Source organism: Astatotilapia calliptera, chromosome 4 (genome assembly GCF_964374335.1).
Source record: "Astatotilapia calliptera chromosome 4, fAstCal68.1, whole genome shotgun sequence".
In the NCBI taxonomy this organism is placed as follows: domain Eukaryota; kingdom Metazoa; phylum Chordata; class Actinopteri; order Cichliformes; family Cichlidae; genus Astatotilapia; species Astatotilapia calliptera.
This window is the reverse complement of record NC_137425.1, coordinates 7473759-7501260: the sequence shown is the minus strand read 5'-3', so window position 1 is coordinate 7501260 and position 27502 is coordinate 7473759. Positions and strand designations below refer to the sequence as shown.

Genomic DNA, 27502 nt, shown 5'->3' with positions numbered 1-27502 from the left:
GCCTTATTACTTTTTTAAAAAATTATTGTTTTTAGATTCCAAAGACAGTACATTGTCCAATAACTGAGTTCCGTCATGTGCAGTGTTGGGGAAACCTGTAGTCAGCTGAGAATGAAGAAGTAACTTGGGTAAGTGACGAAACGTTTCTCCCATTGGAAACGCTACGTCCAGATGAACAGAATCAACCTTTTGGGATTTGCTTACCTGGATGATTAAGCAAACATTAAGACATTACATTATAGAAGTACAACTCGACGTCCTGTATGACACGCTCGGACCTCATTTTGGGAACCATATCAACACCGTCACACACTCTCAGTGTTGACTCTGCTCCATTCATTTCACTCTCCTCTGACTGAAAGGCAGACGGAGCTCTAGCGGTCAGACTCGCCACCACCAGCTCTGCATCCTCCGTCCTCGGAGTCAAACAGTCGGTTCGTGAGTTGCTCCGACGTTACTTTGTTTCTCCACATTTGGGTGTTTTTGCAGCTTGTGCTGGCGTGTGCGGCTTCGAGCATGCAAAGCAAGCGCAGTTACCGAAACAAGGAATCGGGGGCAACATGGACAAATCGGCAACTTATACTTTACAAATGCACTTTATATTTATTCATCTTTAGTCTGGAACTGAAGAAGAGCGTAACGGGTGAGCATAAAACAGCTCTTGCTTGATTTCATTCATGTAAAGTCGAGAAAAAGCAGGAAGGCAGTAACCATATTGTGCATGCATTTGTTTTGGTAAAGACTTCCACGCGGAAAATACATTAAAAGCTTCGCATTGTGGCTTTAGTGCTTTGGTATGCCACGAACCAAAAAGGCCAAGCAGTGAGTGGAACCAGATGTGGAGAAAAACTGGGGGAGGAGGAAAGAGGCTACAGGCTTAGTGTCTGTATAGTGATTCTTATTTATGCGTAAAGTTCATCAGAAAACACAAAGAAAGGCACCTTTTTGAGAGGCCTGTTTGATCTATTTTGGTAACGGATGGGAATCTTTAGACTGCTTTGTAAAATCGACTTGGAGAGACGCTTCATTTGGCACCCTGCGGGCAGATGTGACCTTTGCATCCTGTTACAGGCTGCAATTAACACATTCAGTCCGGCCCTACATAACTGTTAGGTCTGCACATCACCTAAAAACCCACATATTCTCCAAAGATTAGAAAAGAGGTAGATAACATCATTGTTTGCTTTTAAACGCCTGGCTTTAAATCAGATTTGCTTAATTTCTCTCAATTTCATGCTTGTCATCTAAAAGTTTGTCAGACTTACTAGGCTTAACCTGTCAGTGACTATTTTGCTTCATTTTGTATGAATGATTAAATACTGTGTACAAGCAGCTACCACAAAGAAATTCAATAAGTTAGGCAATGCATTCTGACCAATCTTCATTTAATATTTTCCATGTGATTAAATTGCTTCTTATGCTGTTTAACACTTTGAAGTTTGAGGATGTCAGTCTGCACACCAATCCATGACAAAATGTGAAATAGGCCTGAAAAAGCCTTTTGTGTGTGCGTTTGTGTTTTTCTTTTCCCTTTGAATTTGTGATCAATATAGTTCAATATGCAGTATATTTTGTGTTGAGAAACACAAAAGAACTTCAGAACATGAGTCAGTATATTGAAGGTCGTGGTTAGTTCATGAACTGGATTATGCCATATAAATATCCTTTTTTGTTAGTTTTGAACTGACTTGCACCTCTCTGCCATTGTCAAGGTTTTTTAGACCAAATGGATGAGATGTGAAAAGATTATGATAGTTTACTGATTTTAAAAGATGACATGCTGCCTCCTGATGTCCTGCTTTGTGGGTGATTTTGCAATTCATAGCCACCGGATTTACCCCCAAAATATCTTTGGTCTAAAATAGGCCAGCATTTTGCAATTGTTTTAAATCTTTCATTGGATGTTGTTTGATTTTTAGTAGATGCTCAAACAAATGATGGGTTTAAAAGGGATTAAGATATGTTTGGGTTTTGTTTTGTTTTTTGTTTGTTTTTGTTCTTTTTATATAAGTGGCAGAAAATAGCATGGCATGCCATTTCAGAATAAGTTTCACATCCATTTTCAGTATTGATGTAACATCCTCCAGCGCTAAGCTCTCACGCCAAGCTTCCATTAAATTTATTTTAAAAATGTTTTATACAAGTCTCACAGTTAACAGCAGAAATAGAGCCGGCTTGTTTCTCACTTGATTTAACAGCTAAACCTACACTGTGATAAACTGTTATCACCATTACAAGTGTGGGAGTGATGGAAAGTTTCAATGGGGTGCACTTATTCTCACTCTGGGTTCTAAATTTGATCTGCACTTTCCCAGAGGTTCCTGTTCGCTCTGTTTCAGAGTGTGGCTGCAAAATGCAAATAGACTCTTTTCTCCAAACCCCTTCTCCTCAGATGAGGTAAAAGCCCATCCACAGTCAGGGTTGCTTCAAACGCCAGACCACCATAAAACGCCAATGAAGCAAAAGCAGCCAGCTGGAATTTCCTGTCTGTTTGTTGGTTGTCATTTTATCACACTGACCAGTTAAAGATCTGCTTTTTTTGTTTTATCTCATACATCTGTCACATTCAAAATAGTGTAATGTTGAGAAATTTGTTGAACAATGTTTTGAGCCAAGACTTGCTACTGACTTGTTGCCCGTATCTCTAAGTATTATTCTCCAGTCTGTTCCAACAGATGACTGCATTCAAGAATCTGAGGTTCTGGGAATATCTGGCTTTCCTGGCATTTGTTGCTAGTTGTTCTTGGCCATGTGTTTCAGCCTGTGTCTTCGGTAGGAAACCATTTTCGGCTTTGAAAAAGGGGGTGACAGGGCAAAGAAAAGGATGAGATCACAGCAGGAGAGTTGTTGTGGCTTAGCTTTCACAGGGCTCAATGACTTAAAGTTAATCTGGAATTCTGCACTCTCTCTGATTGCCCGGGAGTTTTTCTCACATCAAACATTCAGTCGTGTCGCCTCCAGGCTGGAATTAAAACTGCGAGTCTGCTTCTTGATGTCTGGAACTTCAGCTTCAGGTTGTCTAATGGTTCAAAAGCTTATGAGAGGAGAGTCTCATCCTGTCACTGTATTAATGTTAACCATATATTCACACACTGAAATTCATTCAGTGCAGTGTAATCCAGATGTTGACTGGCACGGTACTGTGTGAAACTCTTCCCACGGGCACTCTTCTGCTTAAAGCACTTCATTATTATTATTAATATTATTATTATTATTATCATTATTATTATCATTATTATTATTATTATTATTATTATTATTATATAACTCCTATTGTTAAAGGCTCAGAATAGCATCAAAGTGATTTACTTCAGTTTATCCCTCAGCCTGTTAACAAGTCAGCACTGTGTAACTTGAGCTACTCAAGTGTTCACACAACTTTTTATTTACAGTGAGACATGTAACTAAATCCTGAAAAAGACTGGAGCATAACCTCTTTGAGGCACACATCACTCTGTAATTGGAAAGCAGGAATGATTTACCGTTTAGAGCTGAGAACAAGTCAATGATAGAACATTTTATATGAGCTGGAAAGAATTCTTAGTGAGTCATTTTTAAGCAAAAATCCCTGCATTTTACTGGTTTTACTCCAGAAATGTCTCTGTTTGGTAGATTTCTAACTTCTAGGCAAAGCAGCACAGTTAAAAAAACAGAATCAGAAGATTAAATAAGTTAGAAGCTGCTAATTATAAAATTAAATGCTTTGGTTTGTGGCTGAAGGAAATACCGAAGAGACAGAAGACACTGGTCACAGAAAAGTCAGAAGTATATTTACGTTTGCCAGGCAGTGCAATAATAGAGTGAGTAGAAATACAGACACATGGAAAGATAGTTTTGCCTCAGAAGCATTCAGAATGTTTTTTTTTTTAACTTGGACGATGAAGTATAAGCTCCCACTTGCTTTTACCCTGAAAAGAAGTAAAAGCAAATGGCTTTTGTGCCCCATTCAGGCAAATTACTCCCTCTGATCTAATTCTTCTCATGATTAGAAAAGTGAGCTCGTAGTAAATAAGCCTATTGTCTCGCTGTTGCTGTATGAGTGGTTGCTATAACTTAAGAGCAGGTTGGCCTCATATCTGATGACATTGTACTTCAAACTGAACTGCTCTGCCACTGAGCTTTGGCCATTTTTTTTGCAATCAGAGCGTATATTGCTTTTGAGAAACACAGCCACAGAGGCTGAGAGCCTGTAGAAGGGCGTGTTGACTCCTTCAGATTATAGGGATGTGTTTTTTATGGCACTCATTATGAGTCTTCATTGTTTCGCCATCCATAAAATCAGAACGGGAGGTTTGTAGTGTTTTAGCTGAGCAATGGTTTGTCTAAGGTATCTATATAGAAAGAAAAATCTGAACCCTTGACCCCTTGACAGTGAATTAGTGATGACTTTTGACTTGAACTATTCTGAGTTGTCCCAATAAGGATTATTTTTCAGATAGTCCCTGTAATTGATTTGAGTTCCGTAAACTCTGAGAATCAATAGATGAATGGATTCATTATTAGTGGTAGGACATGGTGGCCCGACACCTTTCTTTGACACTTCATGTTGCCATTACCACAGTGCCCAGGGATTTTTCCATTTCTTACCCTTCTTCCTGGTCTCTTTCAGGAGCCTGCTGAGTAGGAATGCTGAGGGTCTCGCTTTTGTCCCTCAATCGCTAAACCCAGAACCACAGAGAACATATTTCTGTTTATTTTGGAAATATTTGTTCTGAAATACTTTTAATTTTAGGTCAGTTTTATGCTTCTGACTTGCCTGTTTTTGTCTGTTTTTTGCCTTCACCACGACACACAGCAGTGCCTTGACTGTCCTGATTTCTTGGTTTGTTCTAAAAAAGAAAAGAAAAGAAAAGGCAGACTTAAAATAAACCACAAACATTTTCTGAAACAGGGTGCTGGGTTTTGTTACAGAAAATCTTTGTCATTGAAGCTTGCATCCAACCACACAGGATGTGTTCTTTTTTAAATAGCTTTAGTTTTATGGTAATGTTTTATTTTACTTGGGGTAATGGTAATATGTGAATACTGTAAGGCTCTGTGCAGCAACACCAGTCTGCAGGCATCTGCAGCTTCTCAGAGAATCATTATAAAAGGGTCATAATACCAATATAGACATCAGAGCTGAGAAATCTGAACAATATGAGAACTCCATGTTAAAGCGTGGGAATGGCGTAAATTCTTGAAACCTGAAGGATGGAGAAATGATTCAACCTCTATCACTAGCCTTGAATTAAAGACATTCACAGCCATTTTTTAACAGTTTATAGCAGGTCATTTTTGCAATTCCCCCCTGCCTAAGACTCTAATATAACTTTTATGAAGGATTTTAGGGTCACTTTAGGATTATTAGCAAATTAATTCCACTGCAGTGTGTCACACTTGGACATCAGAGTCCACAACTTCCACTAGTTCTACACTAGATATTGATCCTGCCTCTGACCTCTGCTGCTCCAGCAGTTGCTAACAAGATATTGTTTTTATCAAAAGCTAGATTGAGTGCTAATGTTGTTTCTATCTCTCTCTTTGCGCAGCGCCTGCCAAGTCTGATGATTTTGCTTTCTACCTTGAGGGCCAGGGCAAGTGCCTGGGGGTGCAGGATCGCTCCCTTGCCCTGTCAGCTGCTTGTGAGGAACCCAACCAGCGCTGGAAATGGGTGACTCGGAGGCGGCTGTTCAATTTGGGCTCCTCCTTGTGCCTGGGTGTGATCGCTAATAACAGCAGCTTGAAGTTGGATAAATTTCCTTTAGGAGTATACACCTGTGATCGCGAACCCCCCAAAGTACGCTGGAGCTGGAACTGTGGCCAAGTGCTGGACAACTTCAACAGCTATCCTCTATCAGATCTACCCTGGAATCTGACAGTAGGCCGTTCCAAATGGACTCTACATGGTGGGCTGCAAGATCTGTGCTCCAAAACAAATCAGGGTAGGTGTAATTGTTATCAGTTCAAATTTGTAGTATTTATCTAATTGGTAGATAGTCTTTATCTGTGTTTGTGCCAATACATCTGTCACTCTGAAATAACTTTGTTTTTAAAACTAGCATTCCGATAAGCAAAAATTTAAATAGAATTAATGAAAGATTAAAAAACAATTGAAAACACACACGAGCCAGTTCTTTTGAATTAATTAGTCATATAATGTTTTCTGATTTTTATAAAAGCCACAAATAGTTAATTAATTTAACACGCATATACTAATTAATTTCTAGTTGGTTGAGCCTCTTTTGCCTAAATGACCTAAAGCAAATGATTCCAGTAGCTCAGTTCTGTGAAATAATCAGGAGGAATTCTAAATCATTCATCCTTCAGCTCAACTTAAGAATGCCTGGTGGGAACTGTTCTCCTCGGGTTATTCTACTGTATTTTTGTATTGGATTATGTGCTGAGGAGCTCCTCCAGAAGACAGTTTCTTTGTGTTTTTATGAGTATTTTTTGTTGTTATTCTGATTTTTAGGGTATTTATCCTCCTGCATTACACAACTTCTCCTGAGTTTCGGCAGTCTCCAGAAATGTTGTTAAAATGCTATGAAAATAATGAAACCCTTGGTGAAAATCAAAAATTCTTAATTGTAAGTCTTCTTATATCTGATATGTTCATTTCAGAGTGTTTTTAAAGTAGCTCTAATATTCATGTTATAAGCCAATGCATGCCATATATTTACTCCAAACTGCAGTAAGCTGTTAACGTTCAAATAATTTATTCCTTTTGCACAATAACAATAAAATGGTTTATTATCTAATAAGATTGTTCAAAGGCAGCTTAGATCAAGATTTAGTTTGGGGGTTCACAAATGTTGAAGACTGAGTGATGTTTTAGGAATCCAGCATGATTAAGAGACACACTGAGAAAAACATACTCACACTAAAGAGTGTGTTTATGATGTGTCTGTGCCAAGAATGCTGTATTATGTTGGTATTCTGTGTTAGTATTAGTCTACTTTGATTGCTGGAAATGAAGAGTATAAATTGAAGAGGAATGCACAGTTGGCACCCTTCTGCACGGCTGCGTCATAGCATGACATAAGCTGTGGATGAATTAAATGTTGCAAAGGCGCATTCTTTCCTACGGCCTTTGCAAAATCCCATAAAATGTTACAAAGGGCTGCAACTGCAACAGGCAGCACTTTGAGAAACCCTTAAAATCACAAGTTCGCTTCTTCTTGCTCTCGCATAGAGATGAATATATATTTCAAAATCATGTAAGCTTCACAAAAATACAATATGAAATCAGAGATATTATCCTTTAAAAATGTAGATTGGATTGAATGTTTGTAATTATAGACTCACCTGTATGACTACATAACATCATATGAGGTCATTGTATGATCACACTGAGTGAGGTCATCATTCTCTGCGTGTTTTCTGCGTCTGTGTGGCAGATAGACTTACTGCTGTGGATGCCACAGCTGTATCCGATCAAATGGATTTTAAAACATGTTGCTTTTAGGGAATGCTAGAGGACTGGCTGCCAGCCGGAAATCCAAGGAAAAACATTGTGTGTTGTGTGTGTAAACTCCGGTAAACACACACAAGTTGTTCTTGACCTAAAGTATATTTGTATTTCGTATATTTAGTTTTCTATCTAGATTAAATCTGACCATTGTGGTTGGTACCCAAGCCCCATTTCCACTTTAAGTTCCATTCTTACCATTATCAAATGTCACAGTTGTTCTTTGACAAAATTTTACAGCTAGAGTCGGTCAGCCATATAAATCTGTAGTTAACATGCTGTGCTCAGCTGCAGTTAACACAAAAAAGAAAAGTCGCCCTTTTATATTTTTCTCCCCTTTTCTTGTTTTGTGGCATGCAAACTGGGAGGATTGACATTTTTAACTTTCAAGTGGCAATCTTTACAACTTCCTTTATGAAGTCTGCTTGCGCATGGAGAGGAATGCCTCTGATATTAGTCAGCCGAGCATCGGCTCCTCTGCAGCCAAAGAGCCGGTCAATGCTAAAGGCAGAGAAGAAAGTCAGGGAGGGAGCTTCAGAAATCTTTCCTCTCTCATTTAACATGTCTGCCTCACTTTCCATTGGCGTGACTTGTTTTGGTAGCACCGCAGATCCAGCCTCTCCCTCTCACACTCCCTCGCTTTCACCCTGTTTTTCACACTGTACTATACTTGTGGAATGTGGAGACTAAAATGGCGAGTTTAGGATGGAAAAAAAAAGTAGAAATCAGACATAATTTCTTGTTAATGTATAATTTACGATTTTGCTTTGGAATATAATTAGTTGGGGCTAATCGTTTCTAATATCATAGGAATTTCTGAACTCTTTTTGCTTGATGTTCATGATAAAAGACACTTGGCTTTCTGGAAACCCCGCCTGTTTACTCTTCCTTCCGCTGACCACTATTTGACTTTACTGTCTTGACTGTAAGCTCATCCTCTGTTTTTTACCCTGAGTTTGATTATAAAAGCTGCTGAGAAAACATATAAAGTATTTGAGTTCAGAAAAGTTCACAAGCATAGCTCCAGAAGAAAACAAACACAGACTTTCTCTGCTGCTCCATGCAGGATTTTAAAGTCTCTCTTGTGTTTACTCTGCAGAGATCTATACAATTCAGGGGAACTCTAATGGTCGCCCCTGCTACCTGCCCTTCCTTTATGATGGCCAGTGGTTCCACACTTGTACCAGCACTGGCCGTGAAGATGGCCATCTTTGGTGTGCCACCACCTATGACTATGGCAAAGACGAGCTTTGGGGATTCTGTCCTGTCAAGAGTAAGTTATAGTCTTATATGTTGATGTTACAAGATACTGTAGTCTTACATTTATATTTCTCAGTCCTCAACATTAAAGTGATTCTTTCACTTTCCTCTAATTTTTTTGTTAATTTCTTTGCCCTGTCAGGTAATGGCTGTGAAACTTTCTGGGATACTGACCCGGTCACAGACAGCTGTTACCAGTTTAACTTCCAGGCAACCCTATCATGGAGCGAGGCTCGGATCAGTTGCCGGCAGCAGGGGGCAGACCTGCTAAGCATCACCAAGCTGCATGAGCAGACCTACATTAATGGTAATGTGCAGAGGTTCACTGCTGTTTGAAATATGCTTTATTCTTGATTCTTTAATGCAATTATATAAAGTGAAACCCTATCTTTACAGTTCTATGCCATTACATTTTTATGCTGTGATTCACAACATAACAATTGATCACAGTGGAAAAGTAAAATCTATTAGAATTTGGGTTTTCTGGGAGATTCTGGGTGTTTCTTGCACTTCTGTTAGATGTGCTTTCACCTTCTCAACTCCACAATCAGTGACTATAAAAACCTTACAGTTCTGGTGACATGTGATAGATTGGCCACTTGTCCAGGGTGTACCCCATTTTTCGCCCAGGGACAGCTAGGATTGGTTCCAACCCAACTGAGACATTTTACTGGATATGTTGATGGATGGATGGATGGATGGATGGATGGAAGGATGGATGGACAAAAACAGGCTTTGCTTTGTATAGTGACCATAAAAATAAAAGCAATATGCAGATGTGCCTGGTGTGATCCCACTGGACTCAGTACCTCAGGCTGTGTAACATATTGGCAAACAGAATATTTGGTTTGCAGATTCACTCTGCCAACAGGAATATTGAATTTTGTGACTGTCCTGCCAATATTAGGCTACACTTAGACTGTTGTTACATAACTATTGTGTAATCTGCCTGGTGCAGTGGTGATTGTTAAAGTCACAGCTAATCTGACAGAGTTGAGTAACTTTTTACTTTCACATAGCAAAACCATTTTCATTTATCTTTTTACTTATTTTAAGAAGATGTTGTTGTTGTTTAGGTTTACTCACTGGTTACAGTGCTGCTTTGTGGATTGGCCTCAATGACCTGGACATCAGTGGAGGCTGGCAGTGGGCCGACTCCTCACCACTCAAGTATCTCAACTGGGAGCAAGGTTGGCCTGTAAAAACAGTTCAAGCTTTTCTGTCTTTTTAAAGCTTGAAGTGTCTGTGATCTTTCTTTTTTTGAATGTTTATTTCCTGCAGATGGCTGAGAAAAAATGCATGCTTGTTTTTAGTTCAGTTCTCAGTTCAAACACCTGCTTGGCAGCTCTCTGGTGCAACCACAGTATTTGAGCCTGAGAGTATTTTGGGATTGACACCCTGGAAATCAGTGATTTTCTGAAGAGTTTGTCTCTCTTACTCATCTTCAGAACAGCCAAATCACGCTGAAGAGAAGAACTGTGCTGTAATAAGAACTGAGTCATCAGGTCGTTGGCAAAACCGCGATTGTTCAGTTGCTCTTCCGTATGTCTGCAAGAAAAGACCCAACGCCACCCTTGACCCCTTCACCACTGGTTAGTTTTTTTATGTTTCTTAATGCAAACAGTAATACCACACTGAAAAAGTCCAACTTTGATGGGTTTTATCTCTCTGGTTACACAGATTCGTGGGCAGATGATGAGAAATATGAGTGTGATGTGGGCTGGCAGGCCTTCCAGGCTGGTTGCTATAAGCTTACTTCAGAGAAAACTGACTGGAATACAGCTCAGAAAACGTGCCAGAAAATGGAGGCCAACCTGGTTAGCATCCACACTCTACCTGAGCTGGAGTTCATCATACGTGACCTGAAGAAAGGTGTGTTTGTTAGTGGGGTTTTTTTTGTTGTTGTTGTTTTTTATAGTACTGTACTATTTCCTCTCAAAGTCAAAAATGAATCAAAGTTAATGTTTTTCTTGATGTTACCACACTTTTGTTCATCAAATGTTTCTCAAATAGGTTTCAGCTTTAACTGGACATCTATGTAATGCAGATTCCTAGTGCCTCTGCAGCAGACTTCCTACAAATAACCAAGTTGAGGGAATAAAACCTTTGTTTTCAGGCATAATGTAGACACAGGATTTTTGCCCAATAAGGAGAGTTTACATAACTGATGTTAAAGCCCAGTAGATTCACAAAAAAATCCTCAAAATTTAACCGAAATGTCTGAAATTTTATGTTTTGTTTTAAACACATGGGAGAGAACATGCTAGTATTTTAGCAGTGATTATGGTGTGAATTTTAAAAGAGAATTTCATTTTAAAAGCTTGATTATTTACTCTAATATACCATGTTAAAAATAAAGTAAATAGATAGAAAACAAATACTGTTTTACAATTTCCCTGCTGTGAATCCAGTGAATCTTTAAAATGTCTTATATGATGAAAAACTTTAAAATTCTGCTTATAATGCAGTTATATATTAATATCATTGGATATAATAATTTACTCAGCAAAATTGATCAGTTTTAGACAAATTTAGAGAGGCAAGGCTGAGATGGTTTGGACATGTGCAGAGTCGATATGTTGAGCAGAGGATGCTGAATAATGCTGCACACAGGAGGAAAACACGAAGACAGCAGAGAAGGTTCATGAGTGCAGTGAAGGTGGACATCCAGAGGGTTGGTGTAACAGAACAGAGTGCTAGGAATAGTGTGAGTTGGAGGCAGATCCCTGTGGTGACCCCTAATGGGAGCAGCGAAAAGAAGATCAAGTTAGTGTTTTTTGTTTTACTGCCATGTGCTGAAAACTTTTAAGTTTGGAGCTATTAAAAAGAAATCAGTTGAAGCCTTTATGAAACAGTCATGTTGCTGCAGAACAGTAATCCTCTTTTAAGACATTCTGCACATCATAAATCTGCATCACAGTTTTGAACGTTAACAAATGTGGCAGTGGTGATACAGCATACACTGCTGAAACCAGTACTGTTAGATTTCATTGCTTGAAAAGTTCTAAAATTGTCCTTAACTTGATTTTAAAAAGATTGCAGCAACCCTCTATATGCCTCCAATCTTCATGATTAAATAAAGAGGAAACCAGACAGTTCTCTCCTTCCTTCTCACATTCTTTCCTGAGCTTGAAAACAGCACACAAAGTGTGGAATCATATTTTTAGTCATGAAACCGCTCCAACGAATTACCAGACCTAATGGAAAATGTCACAGTTGGAACTTAAGCCTATTTCTTTTGTCCATAATCATCTTTTTAACCCAACAGTCTGTTTTTTGTTTTAGACACTGAGCAATTGTGGGTAGGGCTCCATGACACTGACATGCAAATGGACTTCCAATGGACTGATCACACTCCTGTTATCTTCACCTACTGGCATCCCTTTGAACCCAATAACTTCCGCAACACCCAGGAAGATTGCGTCTCCATGTGGGGACCTGTGAGTGATCCCTTCTGCACCCTCACATTAACCAGGGGGCCATAAGAATGCCACAGTAACAGACCCTGACTATCAGCCAGACTCCGTTTGTATATATTTACCAGCTGTTTTCTCTCTTTCTGTTTGTGTCTTGCCAATGATGTGCAGGAGGGCCGCTGGGATGACAGCCCTTGTAATCTGACCCTGCCCTCCATCTGCAAAAAACCAGGAACAAAGAGTGATGGGAAGCCACAGCACCAACAGTGTAAAAAGGTATAACTCCTTTCTTCTCTCTATACTTAATTTTCTCCTTGACATTTACTGTTTATGCTTTAGATTACTGGTAATTGTTTCATTCCTACTGTAGACACAGACTTTTTTCTTTCTATATTTCCCTCTCTTTTACCATAAATAATGTATTCAGAGCTATTCAGCATAGAATTCTAGCTGTTGACAGGATAATTATTATTCTGAATATTTCACCCATTCCTTCACCTTTGGCCTCTTTTGCATGTGCTCCGCTCAATCTCTCACTCTTCAACTCCACTCCACTGCCCCCAGACTGTAACTGGAATATAAATCATAATTTAACTTGGAAAGTAACAAGGTGCACCACAGAGACTGAGTCCTGCGCACATAAACTATTCTCTCGGACAAAAAAAACTCTAAATAAATTAAAATAATTGTGTTTCTTTGTTTCAACATGTGTGTACAGCAAATACAAAAAAAAGATGTGGCATCTGTGCATCTGTCCCTGATTATACAGCTCATACTTCTCTCCACACAAGACTTTACACCACTTGTACCTGACCATCGCTGGAAGCATTCACTGTGCACGTACTACATTTACGGGCCTTTTGATTAATGTTTCACACAGCGGATCACTGTAGCGAGAAGAGAAATTACAGCTCATATCTGTGCATCTTTATGCCCTTCAGCAGTGTTTTCAGCTATATATTTTTCCTAAGTACTGATTTATGATGTAAATGATCTCAAGTTGAGGGTCGTGTTGCTTCTCAGCTGTTACATTCAGCAAAGCTCTGCATATGGACGGACCATTTGTTTGGTGTAATGAATCCTTGCCTCCCTGTCCCTGGGGACCGAGGCATCATGGGTGGTAATGTGACAGGGGTCATTTGGCATGGCCTGTGCTGCAGGCTCTTGCAGCCGTGCGGTTTGTCTCGAGCAGATGAGCTCACTTCACGCAACATGTGAAACAACAATGACAGAAAGCCCACTGACTGCTTCAGCAATATTGTGCTGCTTGATCCTGAAGCCATTTACCCCATCTAGTGCTGGGTTCATTTTTCAGAAAATGTAATGGATACTGCTGTGCTGTTGTTTCACCTACTCACTGAAGCCGTAACTTTCTGTGATAGCTGTTGTTTTTCTGCTTTTTTGGCTTCTAGTTGTACTATTTTAATTATCTGGATAATTCACTTGCTTCAAGACAGTGACTTTAATAACTTAAAGAAGTCCAGTCACCTTCCTTTCCAGCTCCTAAGACTACAATGACCTGTTTGACTGAGAACCCACACAGACACTTGCTTCATGTGTAAATAATCAGGGAGGAAATACATCAGATTTGATGCCACAGGCAGGATGGGTAATACAACTGGAACTGCTTATGGTCCTTCAACCAGGCTGTGTTGAAAGGAGGTCCTAAAATAATTGAAAACTGAACTTGGTGTTTCCCCACTTCCCCACATGTCCTTCCTGCACTCAAAAAATCTGTTGTTGGATGAACACAATTTAATCATGGCACCTTTTTCCACGTGATTTAACCAAGTACTATAACAGATTTCTGACCATGTCAAAGCAACACATTTGGGATTTGGTGGTTTAATGTAATCAGATTATGTTGGATCAACGTAGTATACTTGCATTGACTTGAAGTATGTAGAGTGAAATTTGTTTTAATTCATTCTACACAGGTTAAAAACTTTAGGAAAATGCAATGAAATCTTGTTGTTTGAACAACTACTATGTTAATCAAGGCAATTACTGCTAGTCATGCTTAATGAACCAATATGGGGGTTGATGATTTCATAGAGACAAACAACCATTTGCACATGCATTCGTAATTTAGAATCACCAATTAACCCAACTCTAATTACACACTGCAAACCAGCCAGATTGTGGATTTGAACCCAGGTCCTTCTTGCTGTGAGGCAACACCACTAACCATCATGCCAAAAACTAGGAAAGCTATGATTACAAGGCTTGATGAAGAATTTTCTGTATGTTTTTGTCATTGACAGGTTAAACCACAATAAATAGCGATAGCATACACATGGTGTGGGTGTAGTTGTCTGCCTCTTAAAACTCCAGCGTTTTTCCTGCAGTTTGACATCTAATGTGATCTTGTGAACTTCATGAGTCCAGGCAACTAACCACTCTTACTAGATTGTATCATGTCATCTCAACAAGAACAAATGAAGTTGCTGAATTTCATGCAGATGCTACATGATTTAATTACGTTCGCCATAGAAAAATGCAATTATTTAGTTCAAATTATAAGCTTGAATCTTGTACATGTAACAACCACCCAATTTCATTTTTTGAGTGTGTATGGAATTACAGCAAACTGCAAAATGAAAAGGTGTCTTTACAATGTGATCCCAGACACTTTTTCATGTCACATAGCTCCCTCAGGCCTGTGAGATGGACTTAAGAACCGACCTCTGATGGCCAAGTGTGTCTGAGCTCACATTTGATCTGGATTGTTTCAACTCAGCTAACTGCCTCAACAATAGTGCTTACTATTTCAGTCATCTGTGTCTTTCACCTTTAGAGAGCCACCGTTCCTCATACTAATATACTCAAACTAACAGATTTTCCTGCAAGCCATACATTAGCAAGCTAAAAATATTACCCCCCCCCCCCCAAAAGCTTCCCTCAGCTGCTTTAAAAAAGCTTCGGCTTGTTTTTCAGCTGTCAAGCCCACATCATTATTGTTTTAACTTACTTTCACTGCTACCATAGTGCTTTTTTCTAGAAAGAAAAATGCTCGGAAAAGCAACTTCATGCTAGCTTCTCAGTATAAAAGACACACATTAAGGAACTTGTTAAAGAAATGAAGGGAAGGCAAGTTATAGTTGTTGTTGGGGTTTTTTTCTTAGCTATATATGTGCTTTGTTACAGCATCAAAGGGACTTATCCCAATGTGCTCCATTGTTTGTGTCCATGTTTTGTGTGAGTAAGTGTGCTGGGAATAGTGTACTTCCATCTACAGAACATCAGCATACCATTTGTTGTCAAATGATGGATGGCATATGGGTGATTGTTTATGCTTCTATATAATTTACATATAAAAACACTGCAGACTAGCAGAAATAAATCATTTATGTAGCGTTCTGGAAATTTAACATCAGTCAGCACCGGTTGTTTAATGTTTTGAATGCAACACAAGCAAAGGGTGGTTAGCAAAGGGTTTTGGGGAGGTGTAAGTTTCAGTAAATAATGCTTCTCAAGCAGCTGAAACCTTTGGGGTTTCTGCCTAGATGGCAAATGTGGTTGTGCAAAAGGCCTAGGGTTGGGTTTATTCACACAGTGCTGTATATAACCTGTCTCTCTCTATCGTTCTCATGCAAAATCTCACCCCTTCTACATGTTGGCTGCACTCTGTGTCTGTACATGACCACAGCTACAGTACATGAGGTGGCAGGAGGGACTGAGTCCAGGAAAAGGTTTTTTTTCTTTCTGCAAATGGAAAATGATCAGCTTTCTGTTTTTACATACACTAATTTGTGTTTTGTGAAAAATATCATTCAAATGCTTTGCATGGAAACATACTATATGCTGTATTTTTCCTACAAAAAAGTACAGCGTGGTGGGTCTTACATGATTTTACATAGTTCGTCTAACTCTTTCTGGTGAAACACAATGAATTTAAACTGCATAACTCAGTGGTCATGATTCTGAGAGAAAACATTTTCCAAAAATAAGTATGATTGTCTCCGTGTGTGCTTTGATGCACTTTGACGTTCACACTTTAAACTAGAAAATTTGAAGAGTTGCCCAACCTTTGTAGATGCTTGCTTTCTTTGACTGGTATATTTATTTTGTAAGGCTTTGATTTTTTTGGTTTTATAAGTCTCCACATCCTGTTAAATTCCTCTCCTTTCTTCTTAGGGATGGAAGTGGCACAGTCCTGCTTGTTACTGGGTGGGAGAAGAAATGCTCACCTTTGATGGAGCCAGAAAGTTCTGCGAGGACCAAGGAGCCACACTTATTACTATCACTAACAGGTAAATACTGCACTGACAGGGAAGCGATTTTACCCTGCACCGATTAAAAGTCAGTCCTAGTTCCCTAAAACACCTCGTCGCTTTTAAAGGTTTGAGCAAGCCTTCGCCAGCAGCCTGGTGTTCGGGCGCTCTGGAGATTCCTTTTGGATTGGTCTTCGTAACAAGGGAAATCACGGTGCTTTCCAGTGGATTACCAATGATGAAGTGTCCTACACCCACTGGAATCGAGACCAGCCAGGTGGGTCACACTTCAGATTTAAATTAGCAGAATGGCATGTACAGTATGACCTGATATTGTACTGCTGGTAACTGTACTGTTGTTACAACAATTGCAGAGCAACTTTAAATCAGTTATTATTGATATACTGTAAACCACTGACGATTTTAAACAATCTTCAAAAAAAATCCTTTAGCACCATACATCCACTGAACAAGTTTTTGCCAGTAAATAAGTGCTGAGTTTTTCTTCTCTGATAATATACAAGTAAATATAATATAATGGAATCCATCTGCTAGCTGGGGCTCTTTCTGCGGGGAGTTTCCATGGATTATTTTGTATTTGCTTGGGTTATCTCCAAGTGCTCCGGCTTCCTCCAACAGTCCAAAGACATGCATGCAAGGTTAATTGGTTATTCTACAGTTACAGTACGTGTGACCGTTAGCATGAAAGGTTGTCTGTCTCTCTGTGATAGCATTGCTACAGACTGTCCAGGATGTGCTTGCCTTTGATAGTTGGGATAGGGCTGTATTATCACTAAACTACTTACATTAGCCAATTAGTTTAAGGATTTAACTGATTAATTATCTCTGCTTTATTTTTTTCATATATTTGCTATATTATTTTTAAATTGTTATATTGGGGGGGGGGGTCTTGTTTTGTTATAATAATAAGAATAAAATACAGCTGTGTTCAGAAATTTACATACACTCCTCACAGTCATGAATGTTATGCCAATTTGGGCCTTTTTATGTTTTTGTTTTTTGTTTTTTTACAATTCTTTTTCCAGGTGATTGAAAAAACAAGAATTGGTTGTACAGTTTGGTTTTATTTTTATTTGTGTCCAATTCTTGTTTTTTAAGGTAATTAAATACGTATGCTGTACAATCATTCCACCCTGGAGTTTTTGTATGGAGAATTACCTGTTTGATTGACTACAATTAACAGAAAAGAGAAAACAAAATGAAAAGAGGAACATGCAAAAGTTTCTTGTTTTCTTTTTTGTTGCTAGCTGCATTATGCTTACATAATAGCAGGTCATTTACAATAGCCCCTAAAATAAAAGTAGGTTAGTGAAGTCTCTTAATCAAAATGAATTCTGTTTCAGAGCCAATTTGTGATTTAATGTGCAAAGAAGAAAACAGATTGGTCCCAGGTGTTTTATTCTTTTGCCAAAATACAGATTTAGAACAACATTTAGAGGCATTTACTTCTTAGGCAGTCTTGATTAACAGACAATCTGCGTGTCTTGGAAAATAATCAGCAGCAGTTGCAATTAGCCTGAAGGGTGCTTTTGTGCTACTTTTAATTTAATGTTTTAAAATTGGACTACTTCTTGGGAAACTTTTAACAACCATCAGAGCAGCAGAGAAGGAAATTCTGTCAGTAAAATATTGACCATTGTGGAGTTTAGATCTACAATGGAAACAGTTTCTAAATCAAACAGATGCACACTTGTCACTAATGGATGCAAAGATGTAAACTGTCTGAACTTTACTCAGTTTAAAACAGATGCTTGTGCTCTTTGAAGCGTTCTCTGCACTTTTCCTTTGCACAGTATATGCCTGCACCATAGTTCTGCCTGACATTTCTTCCTGATTAAAAGAGAGCTTGAAATTTCTATGTGCAGCATTCTATCACTTCCCATCAGCAAATATGTCATCCTTATGGATGAACCATAAGGGAGGTGAGTAATAGAGCAACAAGTTATTTTAATGCGTGTTGTCTGTACTGAGAAAGGTTAAATACAAGATTCAACAGCCATAATTGCCCAATGAGTAATGCATAATCACATTTTTCCCTTTAGATCATTTCCACACATTTCCACAGTGCAGCCTCTTTTCCTCTCCACTCACCTACGTATCGCCCCTGTATCTATTTCAGCCAACATTAGTAGCGGCTGTGTTTCTATGGCGACGGACACAGAAGCAGGTCTGTGGGATGTGAGGGAGTGTGCATCATCAAAGGCCAAATTCATCTGCCGTCAGAACCAGAACACGTCTGTGAGCCCCGAGCTCCCCGTCCCTCAGCCCACCCCGAGCCTCAGCGGGTCCTGTCCCAGCGACTGGAAGAGCAACAGCAACCTACGCTACTGTTACAAGGTTCAAAATTAAAGTGTTATTAGAAAAGAAAAGAAAATAATTATACTTCTTTTATAACAAAGTGGTGTGGTGCTCAGACTTGTGCAGGTATGGAGTTAGTTATATCTTGGTGCCAGATGGCATCTATGGGTGGCATCTGCCAATGACTGGTGAATTTTTTGCAGCAGACCCTCCCATTGGTTCTAAATTGGGTTGCACAATTTTGTGTTGCCATGCTGGCACCAGGTTTTCTTTTCTTTTTCTTTTGCGTTTCAGTAGAAAGAAATGAATTTTTACTTATGGAAATTTTAATCTGCCACTTGTAACAGAAATAATTCTTTCAGCAATCAACAAGATTTGAAGAACAGAATTAATTAAACTGAATGACATCTTCATCATCTCTGTTCAGGTGTTTCATTTCTCCCAGCTGGAACAGAAGTTAACTTGGATGCGGGCTCATAATTTCTGCAGGAAACATGGAGCCAACCTGCTGAGTATCAGTGGCCCTGAGGAGGAGCAGTTTGTTTTGCAGATCCTACATGAGGCTTTTGGGTGTGTGTGGATTGTTGTTTAGATGATATGCCACATTGACAATGGCATGGATAGTGGTGGTGAGGCTGATGGCGATGATGTGTCCCCACAGGGAGTCAGAGGAACATGAGCAGCACTGGTTCTGGATTGGACTGAATCGCAGGAACCCCATGGACAATGGAAGCTGGAAGTGGAGTGATGGACTAGCTGTGAGTCATGATAACAAGCAGCCTACATGTCGAGTGATGAAAAATACTTCAAATGCAATCTGTTTAATCCTTGCTTGTGTCTCAGTTAACATACCAGAACTTTGGTCGGTACTACTACAACATACGGCAGTGTGCTGCGGCAGACTTGGGTAGTATGACTTGGCTGGCCATGCACTGTGACTCTGAGTTAGACTGGATCTGCAAGATCCCTAGAGGTAAAACAGCCGTGGACTTTAAGCATAAATCGTGTGTTGGATCAATACATATTGTCAAAACATATACTTGTTGGTCGTCACAACTTTTGTCTTGTATTTTTAGGTAGTGTTGAGAAGGTACCAGAAATCACTGAAGGTCTGTCTTATTTTCATAGCTTTCTTTTTATCACCTTTGTTTTTATTTTAAAACCTTCCTTCTACATGTCAACGTTTGTTGATGTTTTTTAATTTCCTGGCTCCATTCAGGCACCAGTTCACCTGAATGGATTGGCTTCCGGGAGGCTGAGTATAAGTTTTTTGACCACCGTAGCACCTGGGACCAAGCCCAGAGGATTTGCTCCTGGTTTGATTCCTCATTGGCCTCGGTTCACTCAGCAGAGGAGCAGACATTCCTGGCCAACACTTTACGCAAGGTATGGTGCTCGTCATCATTTACAGGAACTAATTTAGTCCAAAAATTGAAATTAATTGCCATTGTCTTGGCAAGCAAGTAAAGTCCAGCTTCATCATTACAGAATCTAACCATTACACTATATATAACTACAGTTATTTATATAATTAGACATTTACAGTGATACTGTGGTATAAATCTGTAGTACTCTTTTTTTTCTATAAACAGACCTCTTATGCCTAGACACACTTTTTCACAGTTTGTGTCCCACCTTCAGATGTCTAAGGTGGAAGGTGACCTCTGGTGGCTGGGACTTCACACCTATGAAAATGACGGCCGCTTCCGATGGTCTGATCACTCGGTGTTAAATTATGTGGCCTGGGCCCTTGGCAGGCCGCTCCCAATCAGCAGAGATCGGAAATGCATCTGCATGTCAGCCAACAAAGGTAAGAGCAGCTGGAAAGAGATATAGTGAGAAGCTCATTTAAATCCAGAGTATTTCCATTAGCGTGTCTTTCTCAAACCCAAACAGAGGACTGGGCTGATCAAAAGTGCCACTCTGACCTGCCTTACATCTGTAAGAGAGTGAATGTCACAGGGACCGCTCCTCCAACTCCACCATCCCCTCATCCACCATCAGGGTGTCGTGATGGATGGTCTTCCTTTCAGCATAAGGTAGAGCTAAAAGTGTAACAGCATAACGCATTATGGTCATTTGTACGAATGATGACTCAAATGAATTTTGCATGCAGCCAGTAAAGTACAAGAACTACAATAACAACAGAGCACATGCTGTATTTCAGGCATCCTTATGCAACTTGACTACAGTAAAACAGCGATATTGTCTGCTTGTGTAGTGTTTCAGAGTATTTGATCAGTCAAACCGAGTCACATGGTCCGCAGCCAAGCTCAACTGTGAGAGTCAGGGAGGTGTCCTGGCAGTGATATCCAATCATTTGCAGCAAGGTAATTAAAGGAGAATACAAATGGCATACAGTCAAAACCTGGAGGTGGACGAGGTGTGTCATCAGACTGTCGTGCAACTTATTCTCTTCCTCACAGCTTTTGTCACCACTTTGCTGAAGAACGCCAGCGCTGAACTTTGGGTGGGTTTGACTTCAGACTCTAAAGCAAATTTCAAATGGGCCAAAGCTGGCCTGCTCAGCTACACAAATTGGGCACCTGGCGAGCCTCTCGACAACAGCGGACCACACCAGAACAAGACGCCGGTACTCACATTACTTTTTATGTCATGGCTTTGTCATCAGTCTGTTCCTCTTCTAAATATTTCACTGTCACCCTTCAGGGAAACTGTGTGGTGATGTATCATGAAAACTTGCAGAAGAAAACAGGCATGTGGGCTTCTCGAGCATGTGAGATGGAAAGTCATGGCTTCATCTGTCAAAGACAACAAGGTCTGATAATCACTTATTACTATGACAGTGTAATTAAGAAGTGCTATAATAAGAATTACATATGTTAGTTAACTATCATATCTGACTTCAGAACAAGGTCTCCCTCCGGCTCCGGCCCTCATTCCTGCCTCCCTGTCTAAGCCCGTGGAGCTGGGGGGAGTGACGTATCGAGTAGTGAAAAAACGCCTGGATTGGACTGGTGCTCTGCACCTCTGTGAATCTTTGAATGGGACTCTTGCCAGGGTGAAGGATCCGTTCCAGCAAGGTTACCTCACACTGCTTATAAACAGCTTGCGCCAGCCAGCCTGGATTGGGCTTTACAACTATGGAGTAAGCCGATTATAATTAAAAATACAAATATCAGTTGAAAAGCTTTTTATCAGTGTGAGAGAAACTGCAGTGAAATAATTTTTTATTTTCTGGTTCAGGGAAGGAGCTTTACCTGGCTGAATAATGAAGATGTCACATATTCAAACTGGAATGATGGAGAGCCTAGTCTGATGGCTGGATGTGGTCACATGACCACCACAGGGCAATGGACTGTGACTCCCTGTGATTCGAGACTAGATGCTGCTATCTGTCAAATGAGTGGTATGTGTGTATCAACAACCAAATATAAGACTGCATTAAAAAAGAATGCTAATAACAATTTAGTAGGACTGAATATTCTTTGACAACATTTTGACTTACATTCAAATGTTTTGTTTTTGCCAGATGAGCCTGTGATTCATCAGTGGATCTACCCTGGCATGTGCCCCCAGTCTCTGGGAGAGTGGGCTTGGGTCCCTTTCAGAAACCACTGTTACGCCTTCAATTTGCAGCTGCTTAGACTGCAGGATGATGCACATAGATCCTGCAAAAAAAGTATGGAAGCATCTCAGAAACCACACGTCTCCACTAGCTTTATTGTACAGCTTGTACAGCTTATAACACTAAATTGAAAACCAATTAAATACAAAAGCCCTGTCCTTGTCCACGGCAAACATGATTGACAAAATACATCAATAATACTAAATTTAGCAACGTTGTCATTCAGCCTGGGGCAGAACTGTTCTGTCTCCCTAGTAATCAATTCAGTTTGGTTCCATCTCTGTTTCTTTCTTTTTTGTCTCTTCTAGTCGGAGCAGAACTTCTCTCTATCATGGATGAGACAGAGAATGGATTTGTATGGGAGCACATCCAGAGTTATGCAGAACAGGCACATGGAGCTTGGCTGGGTGTCAGCGTGAAAGGTCCAACATTATTGCCTCAGCCTGTCTCTTCTATGTCGCTCTATAGCAGCAGATTTAAAATCCATGCTGACAGACTTGTGGAAGGGAAATGCTTGCAGTTTATCTTTTGTGATTCAGTTTATTTAGTATAATTACTAAATGCAAGCGAGTCTCCTTATTCCAGAAAAGTTCATTTACTATCTTATTATTAGAGTAATTTGATAATTTATATGAAGTGCTACAAAACATATTTGGTGAGATGGTGAGAAGATCGAATTTTTAAGCAGAGTGTTTTTTTCTTTTATGCAAAACTAAAGACAAAGTCCTTGAAAACTGCACTCTGAATATGTTTATGCTCATGCTCCTACCACAGGTAGAGGTCTAGTGTGGTCTGAGGGCACAGAGATGCTGTATACCAACTGGGAGGGACATGATGTCGTTTCTTCTGTGCTCTCCATCAACTCCTGCTTCTGGATCCAGAGCAACACTGGTCGGTGGAAGCCGGGCTCCTGTAGAAATCGCACACACGGAGTCATCTGCAAACGGCCTCGCAGTAAGCACAAAGAAGTTAATTGAACTGTCATGTTAAGCAGCATTTGCCAGTCATTATTATGTTTCTTAGTAATTTGCTAAGGGAAATGCCTAAATTATGATGCAGATTCTTAGCACACTACTGACTGTTCAATATTCCATCCGCAGGTGCTGAAATCTTAACTTCGGACGGTAAGTTTTGTTCACAACTGCTAAGTTATTCAGCTCATTTGAAGCCAGAATTGTGTGCGCTTATCCAGATTTCCATCTCTCCTTCTCAATCTCTACCCAGTAGATAGTCACCGCCTGCCCACGCTGATTGTTGTTATGGTAGCGGGCCTGGTGCTTGTGGTGCTGATTGTTGGCGTGATCTACTTCTACCGACACCGAACTGTTGGATCGCGGGGCTCTTATGAAGGGGCCCGCTACAGCCGCACCAACTCCAACAGTGCAGAACAGGCCGAGAAGAATATCTTGGTGTCTGACATGGAGTTGAATGAGCAGCCAGAGTAGCCCGAGCCGCCCTGGACTGACGGACCAACCCGGGACTGAACCCGACCTGACACAGTAGAGGCTGATTTCAAAGTGCTGAATACACGTTGTGGCATGTATCTGTTTTTGCTGCCACTTTTGAAACCAAAAAAACCGAGAAAAAAACAAAACAATAAAAGATTTTTAAAGTGCTGAAAGGCTGTGTGGAGCGCAGCAGATGTTTATTTTTTAAATTGAAACCCTGTCTTCAAAATCCCGTTTTGCCAAAATCTAACAGTTTAAGTGATTTTTCCCTTCACAAATCAGATACCTCCATCTGCACAGCTCTTTCCTAAAAAGAATTCAAGAAGGCCATAATGGATCAGATGGGAATAATTTGTCCCAGCTGGAAATATTCACCATAAAACCAGTTTTATGCAAAAACTCTTTGCTGCCTTCCCTGGTGCCAAAGTCAGGTTTTTTCTCACATTGTATATTTTCTTCCTATTTTGATTGACAAAAGAAAATTGCACAGCTACGGATCAGTTTCAACAACATTTTTCTGTCATCTGAATATCTGCAGTCTTGTTCGGGATCAAAGTCATTTTTCTGATTTGCTTTTTGGTTTTTTTTCTTTCATTTTTTTGCCACGTCAGTATTAACCTGAACTTGAACTTGTTTTTTGTTGGTTCTTGTGTAAATGTGTCTTTCCCACTGACTTTTCAGTATCTGTGCAGCTGCAGAGAAGTGTAACTCATAATGCATGTGTGGTTTTGTGAGCCTGCCTCCCTCCTCTTTCCTGATGTGACACGTCGGCACCAGCTGTCAGGCGAGCAGAGGAGGAGGAAGAAGTCTAAATGTGAATGTGTGGAAGGTGAAAGGGACCAGTGACCTCAAACCGTCTGAGGGCATACACTATAATTGTGCACATAAGTAGAAGTTTGTATTGAAAGCTGGTCTTTAAATAGACTGCAGTGTCTTTTTGTTGGTATAGCAGGTCTGAAGGTTGTCATCAAATGATCAGACTTTGAGCTTCCATGACTTTATGATCTACATTTCCGCACTTTCTTCCATTGTCTTGATCTGATTCGGTCTTACTTGTTGCCACTTGCCTTTAGTCATTCTCCTTAAGGCTCAGTAACTGCTCCCAACTTGTTTGTTTTGGCTTCTCACGCTGCCATCTGGAGCTGATTCAGCATTTTTAAGGGCAGCAGTTTCTTTGTATGCAAAGCAGTTGTAATTTGATATTTTCCTGATTAATCATTTTAATGACCCTTTATTCACTTTTCCCATTCTATGTTATATCTGTCTGTCTCTTCTCTTTTTGTCTTTTTAATGATGCTGGTTTGACTTATATAAAACCCTTAAAAGACATTTGGACGCATACCCCCCTTTTATGGAATGCTGGCCACTTAAACGTCGAATTCTCCTGCAACAGAAAACATCGTTCATGTGAATGACACAGTTGCAAATATGAGAGCCAAAAAAAAATGTCTAAAAACCAAATTCAGTCGTTTTAAGTTTTCACATTTGCCTCATCAAATATTTTCCTTGCCTTTTGAGTGCATTTCTGTCTTCCTGTTTAGAGGAATGCTTTGGAGCCATTTCAGTCTGAGGCTTTTGGTGTTTCACTGAAGCTGTTATGGAAAAAAAAAAGAAAAAGAAAAAAATCACAGCCCTTTTTGCTCTGTGAGTCGGACTAAGATTGAGGGGGAAGGGAGAAGGATAGGGAGTAAGTAGAAGTGTGTGTTTTAGTGTGTGCGCAGTCTCCAGCTGTGGAATGTTGAGTCGGCAAGAAGAGCTCAGTGGCACGTCTGGAACCAATCAGCAAAGGAGGGCTTTGGGACATGAAGGTCAGAAAAAAAACGGGAAAAAAAATAAGTAAAGAAAAGGGGGAAAGGAGGAGGAGTGTAAGGAGGAGCTAGAGATGAAGGTAGAGAAAAAGGAATGTTAAAGGTGCAGGGGTTTAGTCCGGGCGTGCTCTGTCCTCTGCTGGTGGATTGCTGTAAAGGTTTGCCTTTATGCGCAGTAGATGTGAACCTACTGAGGTGATGATGTAAAAGTGAGATAAGCATCGGTGTGATCCCCAGTGTGTGTGATGCAGGTTGGCTCATGTCCCTGTGAAGATACCTGAAGCACCTGATAATTTGTAAGTTTTTGTGTCATTTTTATATGAAATGAATAAAAGTCTATGTTCTGAAAACTTTTGTTTTCACGTGAATTATCATTAATTCCAAAACAAACTCTTTTGTGACTGTGGGAACCAGTTATCTGTCAAGGCCAAGTGCTGACTTAGTCCCACTCTTTTGCAGCGAGCAGGGAGGTGGATTCAACCATCAATGTGGAAAATGTGGGCTGCAGTGTTGATGTTTTTCACAAGAGGGCACACCTCACCTGCTGTATGAGACCTCTGCTGCTGAATGTTGTTATCTGACTCCCACACTTGTCTGTAACTGGTTATTGTGTGTTTCTGACATAACTACTTCTTACACTTTCCTCATTCTTTTAATAGATCAGCTGTTCTGTGCGACTTAGGTGTTTATGTCTGATATGCTGCTGCTACTGCTGGGAATTACTACATTCAGTTTAATTGTGTCTAGTCCAATTAGAGATTGAAAATTATTCTGGAAAAACCAGACTTTATTAGGAACACCTGTTCAAAAAATTTTTTTTAAGTCATTAGCCAATAGCACGATTCAGTTACTCAACTCAGTGCATTTAAGCACATAAGCATAATGAAGGCAATCTGCTGAAGTTCAGTCTCAGCATCAGATTGAAAAACAAAGGTGACTGATGTGAGTTTAATGATGCCAGAGGAAAATGGCCATACTATTTATAGCTGATAGGAAGGCAACAGTAACTCAAAATAACCTAGTTTACACCTAAACTATGCAGAAGAGCATCTCTGAATGCACAGTAAGTGGAACCTTGAAGCAGATGAGCAGCAACAGCAGAAGACTACAACCGGTTCCACTTCTGTCACAGGAAACTGAGGCTACATTTCACACAGGCTCACCAAAATTGGACAATAGAAGGTAGGTCAGAATTTGGCAATAATGTAAGCATACAGTGGTACAATGGATGTTTTCTTGGCACACTTTATGGTCCTTAGTACCAAATGAGAATCATTTAAATGCCACATCCTACCTGAGTACTGTTGCTGACCATCTCCATCCCTTTGTGGCCACAGTGTAGTGATGGCTGCATCCAGCAGGATAATGCAAGTGTCACAAAGCTTAAATCATCTTAAACTGATTTTCTAAACATGACAGTGGAGTCATTGTATTCACATCGTCCCCACAGTCACCAGATCTCAGTTCAGCAGAGCACCTTTGGGATGTCCAACAAACAAATTTGAAGCAACTGTGTGATGTTATTTGTCAAAATAGACACAAATCTTTCCAACTTGTTAAATCTGTGCCACAAAGAACTAAGCATTACCAAGGTGAATCTTACTAGTCGATCAGTGTATATTAAGTAAGTTTGAATTGAAAAATAGTGTATAAGAAACAATGAAGACAGCAAAAAGCATATAAGGAAAGAAAATCCTGCAAACACACGCACCAAATTAATATAGTGCGACACACTGCCGACTTTAATACCCTACAATGCAAGTCAATACAGTGGTAAAGCTTATATTAATTTAGGAAAATTGACATAAATGTGACCATCTAATGATTTTGTTGTGCTATTTTGAACAACATGAACAAAAAATGTTTAAAGCTTTCTGCCTGTGTTGGGCAGCTTTTGCATCTCAAAAAGGTAATACATTTTTATAAGCCCAGGTACAACAGGTACTGCTCCACCAGCGTGACAATTATTCGAACCGGTAGACCAACAAGTGTTTTAAA

At 39.9% G+C, this 27502-nt stretch overlaps 1 protein-coding gene across 3 annotated transcripts; it reads left to right on the top strand.

Moving 5' to 3' along the window:
* Positions 1-71: 71 nt before the first annotated feature.
* mrc2 (mannose receptor, C-type 2) lies at positions 72-25854 on the top strand. Of its 3 annotated transcripts, none has more exons than XM_026164328.2 (29): positions 72-643; positions 5532-5924; positions 8550-8723; positions 8853-9017; positions 9787-9900; positions 10159-10302; positions 10391-10582; positions 11996-12150; positions 12298-12402; positions 16264-16379; positions 16469-16617; positions 18481-18698; positions 19087-19229; positions 19321-19417; positions 19503-19632; positions 19736-19768; positions 19879-20045; positions 20283-20469; positions 20556-20698; positions 20881-20989; positions 21086-21252; positions 21330-21438; positions 21530-21768; positions 21867-22029; positions 22153-22302; positions 22557-22670; positions 23023-23202; positions 23349-23372; positions 23476-25854. In XM_026164328.2, exons 1-29 carry the CDS (start codon positions 517-519, stop codon positions 23691-23693), a joined length of 4425 nt encoding a protein of 1474 aa, XP_026020113.1. In that variant the 5' UTR covers positions 72-516; the 3' UTR covers positions 23694-25854. The 3 variants fall into 3 exon arrangements, with proteins under 3 accessions (XP_026020113.1, XP_026020114.1, XP_026020112.1); XM_026164329.2 differs by having other exon boundaries at positions 20301-20469; positions 23473-23869; XM_026164327.2 differs by having other exon boundaries at positions 23473-23869.
* The last annotated feature ends 1648 nt before the right edge of the window (positions 25855-27502 follow it).

What these genes read in the sequence shown, in the direction of transcription:
- mrc2 (XM_026164327.2), top strand. Translation starts at nt 517, where the DNA reads ATGCAAAGCAAGCGCAGTTACCGAAACAAGGAATCGGGGGCAACATGG. An exon ending in CCTTGACCCCTTCACCACTG is followed by an intron (nt 10,303 to 10,390) that starts GTTAGTTTTTTT and finishes CTGGTTACACAG; the next exon opens with ATTCGTGGGCAGATGATGAG. An exon ending in CTGCATGTCAGCCAACAAAG is followed by an intron (nt 20,470 to 20,555) that starts GTAAGAGCAGCT and finishes AAACCCAAACAG; the next exon opens with AGGACTGGGCTGATCAAAAG.